Here is a 10,086-nt window from a genome sequence, read left to right on the forward strand (position 1 = left end):
TTGTTTATAAAAAAATAAAGAAATATAGTTGGCTTTTTGTGGTATTTCTAAGCTTGTGATTGACCATCTCAAAGGTTTATAGTGCTTTTATAAGGTTATCCAGTTACTTTGTAAATGTTGAGGGGCTCTAGACTACGATTAAATATATATATATTTGAAAATATACCTATAATTTATTATATTTATTATATTTCCTCTTGCATCTTGGAAACAAGATCTGTTCTCATCCATACCTTATTATTTGGGGATATTTAAAGACAGAAAAGGTTTATTCTTCTGTTTATGGAATATCTAAGCTATTAAAAACCTTAAATCAAAGGTAGTTTCTTTTCATTATTGATCAATTAAATGTTCACACATTTTCTCCTGCAGCAGAGAAACAACATCTGGTTTCATCTTTACGGTACCATTTAAAAAAACATAAAAAGTCAAAAAGAAATCCCCTTATTTCTTTGAGTATTTCCTCCTGCAGCATGAAAACCTTGACTTAATATATATAAGTGTTATGGAATGATTTGTCAATCTAAGCTTGGTTTAAAGGTCTTGGCAGGTTGGATCGTCCATGTTAGACTGAGCAAACAACAGGACCTCCTCCTCCTCCTCCTCCTCCTCCTCCTCCTCCTCTCGATCAATATAAACTGAGTGCTGAGACGTGTGGCAGCTTGGGGACTCTCCCTCATTAATAATGAATACGCTCTAAACCCCAATGAGTGTGTGTGTGGTTGTGTGAAGTCCATCATCTTGAATGCAACAAACCAAACCCCAAACATAAAACCACACTTATATTTTTATCCCCGGACATAAGAGACAGTAAAAAGCACACACTTATTTTCAAACATTAGTCGTTTTATTTATTACTCTTTGTCATTTAAGCAATCTTTGTATTTTTTTTTATATCTCAGTAGGCCTATAATCTGTAAAGAATCAATCTGTTAAAACTGTCTGGGATAGACTATCTATAATAGAGCTTTTTTTATTTCTATTTTCTTAAAATCCTTTGATATACATATTCTCTTGTTAGATTTTTTTGGGGAATAAATTCTTTTTTTAAAACTATTTTTGTTTACGCGACATCCCCATAAACAAACAAACAAACAAACAAAGAGACAAACAAACAAAAGTACACATCTTTTTTTGTCAGAAGGCAGCGGAAACATCATCTGTGCCTCGGCGAATAAATAAACAACCCCGAATTTATTTACCGTGTTTTATGTAGTTTATGGTGCTACTGTACTGTTGGGACTCAGCTTTTTAATCTAACATACAGACCTAAAATATATCACCGCTAAGGTCGTCTAGTATGAGTCACTGCCTGAAAAGGGGGGATGTGCTAAATGGCAACAGTCATATCACTCTTCAGCCACGGTTTAGTTCTTTTCTTTTTTTTTTAGCTACACTGGCCATGAAGTAACGTCTTCGTATTGCTGACGGCTTTTCAAAGTATCACACCGCTTTGCTCACAGATTCATTCATTTCTAACACGTGTTTCTGCGGAGCAACATAAAGTTAAATCTAATGTGTTTCTACTTTTCAAAAAGATCCTTGAAGAGTTCCCATCTCGCTGATGCTTCCTAAAGTTAACACTCTGGACTTGAAATGTTCTCGTGGGATTTCAGGAAATGAGCACAATTTCCAACTAATAGACGGAAATGTTTGGCTACAACTACTTTACTTCAAAATACTTCGACCTGGGTTTAATCCTCAAAACATTTACTACTTGAAGGGAAGACTTTCATTGTTTAAATCAGGATCAGTCAGCTACACCAAACTCTTTGAGTTGAACAGCACATTTAGCAACATGCTAACCTGAACTCTAATACAATCTCTTACCGCCTAAACTGTTAGCTAACCTTCATTAACCTGGTTTAGCTGCTAAACCAAGTGGTTAGCTAACCTGACACAATCACATTTAACTGCTGACCCAAGTATTTTCTCTTTTTAGCCTTTAAATGGTTTGCTAACCTGATTTAATCTAGTTTAGCTGCTAAACCAAGTGGTTAGCTAACCTGACACTATCCCATTCAACTGTTGGAGCCCGAGCACCATCTGCTCTTAGCTTCTAAACAGTTTGTTAACCTAACCTGATCTGGCTTGCCAGCTAATTTAATTGTTAGTTCACACTACATAACCGGCTATCTTTCACCGGGAGGACCGACTGATGCATGGTAAATTACGTTTATGTTCCAAAAATGGATGTCCCACAGAAACAAGTGCTCCAAGTTGGGTTTTTTGCGCTGATTTGCAGCGATTAAACAGAAAGAAGGTGTTGTAACACGGACAGTAAACTATTGTTGATTCTTTGACTCCCCAACAGGTCCAGATATTTAGCCTGCTAGATATCTGGGATAAATATTTGAACTAGTTATACATAAACTCAACTGTTAAACTCTCTAACAAACTGTTTAACTAACTGCTAAAAAATAAAAAATAGGCTAATAATCAATTTTAACAGGTACCACAAAGCTTTTGAGTCGATTAACCTTTTTTGGAGTTTGTGCTAATTTCCTGAAATGCTTTGAGACCGTCCGAACCAACATCATGCATTTTAACATCAGTCATAAACTATTCTTAAATGAAAAGCAGGCTTTAAACTCTTGACTACATTCCTCCAGCTCGGAGCTTGGTCAGGAAAAACCAGGCTACGGTCACACCAGAATGGACTGGCAGAGTCAGATTTCTTCACGTGGCGTTAGATTTTAATAAGTGGTAGCTAGCGTTGGCGGCAAGCTAGCCAGTTCAACGACCAAAAGTAGAGTACTCTAAATTTAAGAACACGCCTACTGCTGTCACACGATTGACTGGAAGCCATGCTGTGTGGGTCAAAGGTCAATACTGTCATTGCAGTTTTGCTTTATTGCCAATAATGCCACAAATTGACCTGTAAAGTCCACCAAGGTCAGGAGGACACTGTGGAACTTGACATAGAATTTGGTGCAAAATGTCGTCGTGATAAAAGCTGGTGTGACCATGGCCTGAGCACGAAAAAAAAAAAACAGCCAATAAGAATACAAACATTACATCACCATCGAAGCATTCAGTCAATCAAACCACCCAGACTCAACACAGTCAACTTGGCGCAATTAACAAAAAGGAAATACTGTCCTTGATGGAAATGAGGCGACTGGTCTGAAATGGGCTCTGGGCCTCGGCTTGTCTTATTGATTTTGTGGCGTTGAGCTGGGCCCGGCGTTACGAATGTGTACCTCAGGCTATATGGGAACCCTAATATATAGCCCGATAGTGTGTATCAGCACCCGGCAGTCACATAGTGCTGTCTAGGCCTAGCTTACTAAACATCAATAATTCATGGTTGACTTTAATACTGTATAATTCCACGATTGTAAGCGGGCAAGGATCCATCAAATTTTCATCATTGTCATCATTTCAGCTCGGCGGCGCCTTGAATATTTCATGTTATCGACCTCCGGGTCAGGTCAGCGTGTGATTGGATGAGCGCTCCAGGAGGACGGCCTGCAGATGTCCCAGTAAAAGGCAAAGCAAACCAGGCCGCCGTATACGGTGATGTAGTAGAAATCCATTTTGGGTGTAGTTTTCTGGTGATGAATTTCAAACTTCAGTATCGAAGAGCAGCTATCATTTTTTTTCTATTTTCTCTTCTCTTTTTTTCTTCTTGGTGTGTTTTTAATTTTTTTACTTTTTAACGTTTTTCCTTGTTTTCTGTTAAAACGCCAGCCAAGTCAGTATGGTGGGCAGCGTGGTTAGGACCAAGGCGAGGCCCCTGGCGTCGGCCGATCTGGGGGCCGCGTTGCCGCCGCCACAGAGTTCAAACAGACTCCCACGGAAATCCAGGTTGCGGGACTCCTTTTTCAGTTTCTCCCAGAGGTCCGTCGCTCCCTCCTGGCAGTCGGCCAGCGCCGTCGAGGCGCAGGAGTGGAAGTCATCCCAGTAACTGGAAAAGAGATTTTAAAAAAACACAGGAGGCGTTAACATGGTTAAAATACTCGTATTACTTCCTCTATAAAATCCGGAGATTCTGATGTCACAGATTGAAAAAATATCTTAAAATTTAGGCGTTAAAAGAAAAGACATGACATGAAAAGAAAACCTTTTTATCTGATGTATACTTTTTTTTGTACTCCAAACATTGTATTTTTTACTGTACTACATCTCAGAGGTAAATATTGTACATTTTACTGTACTGCTAATTCCTATATTCAACACTAAATATCCAACTTCATGCCAATAAATATAGTATTTCTAAACTCGTGACTATCATCCTGCTCAGGAGGCTTCAAATAAACACACAAGAGGTATAAATACTGAACGTATCATCACTCTGACTCTCAGATTTTAGAAACCAAATTAAATAAGTTAAACCCTTGAAATTATGAATGCTAGTGTACTGTACTTTAGTGCATTTTTTTTTTGAGTATTTCCATTTTCTGATACTTTACACTTTAAGAGGTAATATTGTTATTTTTTTACTTGCACCACTTTTAATGTGGCAGTTGGTTACTTTGCATATTATATATTTTGTACATAAAGACTTAGCTAGTTTGCAGACGATGCACCACTCTCTGTAAAACAGTGCAGAAAAAACCTAACAATATATTTTAGGGTTAAAAACTACAAGAGTTTATCAAGAACTTTATGAAAAATGATGAGGCAAAAAATATTGTCATGTGACCAGACTTATTATTGTGATGAAATGACATCATCTGCTCCAATTACAACGAAATGTGGCTCCAAGATTGTGACCTGAAGTCATTTCTTTAATTAGCTTTAAACTGCATCCATCCTTCCTTTGCTTCCTTTGCCTCCTTAAACCTCCCTCCCTCACCCTCCATCCCTCCTTTCCCTTCTCCCTTGCTTCCTATCCTCCTTCCCTTCTACTTCCATAATTTCTTTCCTCCCTTTTTTTAAAAGGCATCTCTCCCTCTTCACCTCCTACCTTCCCTTCCTCCTTTTATACCTCCTTCCCTTTCTTTCCCTCCTCTAGTTCCCTCCATCATCCCCTTGCATCCTATCTCTCCCCTCCTTCCCTTCTATTTCCTTGCCTTTCCTCACTCTTAAACTTTTCATTTTAACCATGCCTTTCTCCCTCAACTCCCCTGCCTTTTATATCTACTTCCTCTTTTATTCCTCCTTCTCTCTTCTTCACTGGTATGTTTTATTCATACAGGAGCAGCACTATTTTTCTTCTTCATGTGTTTTTTCTCCTCCTCTTCTTCTTTGCCCTCATTATTCTGTATTTTTCCCTTTTTATTTCCTTTATTTTGTTTATTTTTTACGATGAATCCCTTCATATTCTTTGTCTTTTCTGGATCTCCTTGTTCTTTTTTTGTCTCCACCTCTCATCTGTTCATCTTATTTTTTCCATCATTCTCCCAGTTAATGTAAAAATGACACCAGCCTGCTGCCACACACACACACACACACACACACACACACACACACACACACACACACACACACACACACACACACACACACACACACACACACACACACACACACTCGGCGTATCTAATCCAATCTTCCAATCTGCTCTTATTGATGTTGACCTCCTGAACCGAGTCGTGTCGATGCTACATCTCTGAGCAATTAACGTGTGTGTGTGTGTGTGTGTGTGTGTGTGTGTGTGTGTGTGTGTGTGTGTGTGTGTGTGTGTGTGTGTGTGTGTGTGTGTGAGGCGTATCCTGCCACGCCTCAACACCGCTGTGATGGAGCTGTCACTAAATTAAAAAATCATGTGTGTGTGTGTGTGTGTGTGTGTGTGTGTGTGTGTGTGTGTGTGTGTGTGTGTGTGTGTGTGTGTGTGTGTGTGTGTGTGTTGACGGGTGGGGGCTTCTTGCTGCAGCGTGCCATCTGGTGCCCACCCGGTTTGGGTGGTGGGGTGAGATGGGGGATAAAAGGAGGTGGTGTGGGGGGGGTCAGCTGGCTAGCAAGTACCAACTGCACCCTCAGACCTCGGTTTCCCTTCAGGCTTTGCCGTTAAATCACTCATATCATTAAGAGACTCTGATGTAACGGATGAAAAAAAAGAAAAATCTTTTTATCTGTTATATCTTTTTTTTTTTTTACAACCATCAGTAGTTGTGTAAAGTAATTAAGTACATTTATTATACTTCCACTCTACTACATATCACAGGTACATATTGTACTTTATACTGTACTACATCTCAGAGGTACATATTGTACTTTATACTGTACTACATCTCAGAGGTACATATTGTACTTTATACTGTACTACATCTCAGAGGTACATATTGTACTTTATACTGTACTACATCTCAGAGGTACATATTGTACTTTATACTGTACTACATCTCAGAGGTACATATTGTACTTTATACTGTACTACATCTCAGAGGTACATATTGTACTTTATACTGTACTACACCTCAGAGGTACATATTGTACTTTATACTGTACTACATCTCAGAGGTACATATTGTACTTTATTTACTACACCTCAGAGGTACATATTGTACTTTATACTGTACTACATCTCAGAGGTACATATTGTACTTTATACTGTACTACATCTCAGAGGTACATATTGTACTTTATACTGTACTACACCTCAGAGGTACATATTGAGGTAAATAACGAATATGACTTCAGTGAAACTTCCAATATTGATTTTACTCTGTGGTCATTTTTTAATGTCCTAATATTTTATCTCTGTTGGTCCAGTTCTTCGTAACGGTTGGACCTTCTCTCCTATGACATCACCAGGTGTTTGATGACATGGTAACGTGTGATCATGCACAGGTGTGTGTGTGTGTGTGTGTGTGTGTGTGTGTGTGTGTGTGTGTGTGTGTGTGTGTGTGTGTGTGTGTGTGTGTGTGTGTGTGTGTGTGTGTGTGTGTGTGTGTGTGTGTGTGTGTTGGTGCTCTGACGTACTTGCAGATGGTTTTCAGGTTCTCCCTGTCGTCCAGGTCCTGGGGATACTTGGACATGTTGTCCCCCAACTGAAGCAGACAGTCTGAGAAACCTTTGAACACCGAGTCACATTGACCCGCACTGACCAGCACCGTCTGCAACACAGAGACTGCAGGAGGGGGGAGGAGGTGAGGATGAGAGGGGAGGGAGGAGGGATGGGGGAGGAGAATTTCACATTAAAGAAAGACACAATTATCCTCTCTGTTTGATGTCACTTTGCAGGAAAAACGCAGGCCTCTGATTGGCTGATCTGTTTCCCTATTGGATGAGCAACAAAGCATCAGGACCATCTACTTTTTCATGCTTTGCCTCTATTCTTATACCTCCAAACTAAAGAATACCTTTAACCTTATTTAAATGTTTAACAGCACATCCAACAAACGTGTTTTTTTAAATGATTTCTTTTGATTTCTTTTAATTTACAAAGACAGCGAGGCCTTCAACAAGAACATCATGATGATGATATAAGTTTTACATTTTTCAGCCTTTAACTTAACTTTAAGAATCTTTGACTCTCTCAACACTCAACATTCAGAGGACATTATAAACGTATCTTTGGAGGATGAAGACAGTGTCATCAGTAAAGAGGAAATAGTTGCTAAGTTATCTAGAGGACAACAAAGAGCTCGTTGGTGGTTTTTAGGTGTTGATCTGACACAGGTCAAACTTTTGACTTATTCTATTTATTGATTACTTTTGCTTCAGTGTGTCAAACAGCTGCTGATCGAACAGATACTGTAAAATCATGAACACTCAGTTTCCAGTTTATTAGGAACACTTTTCTTCAACAACACCACAAAGTGGATCCACGGAAATTATCAAACAGTTGAAAAAGCTTTGAACAACGACTGACTAACCGTTTATGTGAATTTATCATAAAGTTTACACAAAGGCAACTTTTACATAAATGTTAAAACGGTCATCAGGTGTAAAAACACAATTTCAAGGTCAAAGGCAAATAATGTGGCTTTTGGACGTCATTTAAATGTAGAATATTTAAATAATTTGTGTTTTTGTTGCCTTGAACTGTAAAGCAAAACTGAAAAAGTCAAATATATCTCACATCATGACTGTAAACGTGTACACATGTAAATACTTGTACACATGTGAGTGTGTTTAATCAGTGACCGTCTCCTCCCTGATTCCCTTTAACAGACAGATCACTCCTCTATAAAACACACCGGGACTGACACGCCTCCACACACACCCCTTTACATGACCTCTGTTAACTCGCTGTGTGTGTGTGTGTGTGTGTGTGTGTGTGTGTGTGTGTGTGTGTGTGTGTGTGTGTGTGTGTGTGTGTGTGTGTGTGTGTGTGTGTGTGTGTGTGTGTGTGTGTGGTTGGTTAAGCAGGGGATCGGGCTGATTGATTGGTTTGGATAATAACACGCCGTCTGTCCGGTTCCAGTCCATCAAACTGTGGACTAACACAGCATGACGTGTCGGACGAGACACGGCTGTTAGAGGAGGACGAGGGGGACGAATCCATCCATCACCACGGCAACACCACATACAAATACCACTATAAAAACTGCATATAAAAGCAATACAAACTACATGCAAATGCTACAAAAGATATATATAAATACTTCTATAAAACTACATACAAATACCACTATAAAAACTGCATATAAAAGCAATACAAACTACATGCAAATGCTACAAAAGATATATATAACTATAAAACTACATACAAATCTATAAAAACTACATATAAATACCAATAAAACTATAAAAACTGAAAACTACATATAAATACATATAAATACATATAAATACTGCATAAAAACTTAGTATAAAAGCTATAAAAACTACATGCAAATACTATAGAAATATATATAAATACTTCAATAAAACTACATATATACAACCTGAAAACTACATATAAATACTACTATACAAACTACATATAAATACTGCCATAAAAAATGTGTATAAAAGCTATAAAAACTACATGCAAATACTATAAAATACATATAAATACTTCTATAAAACTACATATAAATAACACTGTAAAAACTGCATATAATACTACTATACAAGTAACATAATAATAAACTATATATAAATACTACTATAACAATTACATATAAAAACTTCTATAAAAACACATATAACTACTACAATAAAAACTACATAGTAATACTGCTTCAAGAAATACATAGCAAAACATCTTTAAAAAATACATATATATACTACTATAAAAGCTTTAAATAAATACGATTGTAGAAACTACATTTAAATACAACCATAAAATCTACATAGAAAAACTTATTTAAAAAAAACATATAAATACTACTATAAAAACTAAATATAAATACTGTGAAAAAACTACGTTTAATTATTCTTTTAGAAATACGTATAGATACAACTATAAAACTAAAGGTATCTGTTGGCTGTAGTGTCTCGTTATGTTATGAACTTCTACGGTATCTTTCCTGTAGTATCCCAATAATACTCCTAACACAGTTTAAAGGAGTTCTCCACCGTTCTATCTTCACACGTCTCCAGCGTTATCCCTCTCATGATGGACATTTTAAAACAAAAAGGATAAAGAATGATGCTGCAGAACTGGACATATCCTCTTTCTTTTATGCCGCACATTCTTCATCTCTGACAAAAACCTGTCGCCTACATTACCCACAATGCAACTCTTAAACCGCCGCTGACTCAAATGACATCATCAATATTATTAAATTGAATTTTTTATTTATTTTGTCGTTCTTCTCTTTCTGCTTCTGGTTTAACAATAAATTATAATAAATTAAATAAAATACACAGAACCAGCAGCGTAAGAAGTATTCAAATAATTTACTCAAGTTCAACTACAAAAGTATTATCATCAATAGAAGTATCTAAATTTACAAGAAGTTGTTTGTCAGTATTATATTACGGGATATCGATGCATTAACACGTAAACAGTACTGTAATGAGGTTGAGCTTATTTTAATCATCACATTTTAATTTTATATCAATTTTATTTTGTAAAACTCTTCATCTGACTGAAATAACCGAAGTTGTGGGATAAATGTAGAGAAATAAAAAGTACAATATTTCTCTATGAAATGTACTAGAGAAAAAACTATAAAGTAGAATAAGAAATACTCAAGTAAAGTACAATTCAGTGTCATTCCTGCAGCTCTGGATCAGGTCACATGGTCTTCCTCAGCAGATGGA

At 37.2% G+C, this 10,086-nt stretch overlaps 1 protein-coding gene across 2 annotated transcripts in view; it reads right to left on the reverse strand.

The window, feature by feature from the left end:
• Positions 1–847: 847 nt before the first annotated feature.
• nrn1a (neuritin 1a) overlaps positions 848–10,086 on the reverse strand; it is a 14,233-nt gene continuing 4,994 nt past the window's right edge. The window contains exons 1-3 of one of the 2 annotated variants that reach the window (XM_054623003.1): positions 10,028–10,086; positions 6,871–7,018; positions 848–3,910 (exon numbers count right to left, since the gene is read on the reverse strand). The exon at positions 10,028–10,086 is cut by the window's right edge and continues 122 nt beyond it. In XM_054623003.1, coding sequence (XP_054478978.1) covers positions 3,682–3,910; positions 6,871–7,018; positions 10,028–10,040 — 390 coding nt within the window. In that variant the 5' untranslated portion in view covers positions 10,041–10,086 and the 3' untranslated portion in view covers positions 848–3,681. The remainder of the gene's footprint in view (positions 3,911–6,870; positions 7,019–10,027) is intronic. The other variant, XM_054623002.1, reaches the window with a different exon arrangement.

Source organism: Anoplopoma fimbria, chromosome 21 (genome assembly GCF_027596085.1).
Source record: "Anoplopoma fimbria isolate UVic2021 breed Golden Eagle Sablefish chromosome 21, Afim_UVic_2022, whole genome shotgun sequence".
In the NCBI taxonomy this organism is placed as follows: Eukaryota; Metazoa; Chordata; class Actinopteri; order Perciformes; family Anoplopomatidae; genus Anoplopoma; species Anoplopoma fimbria.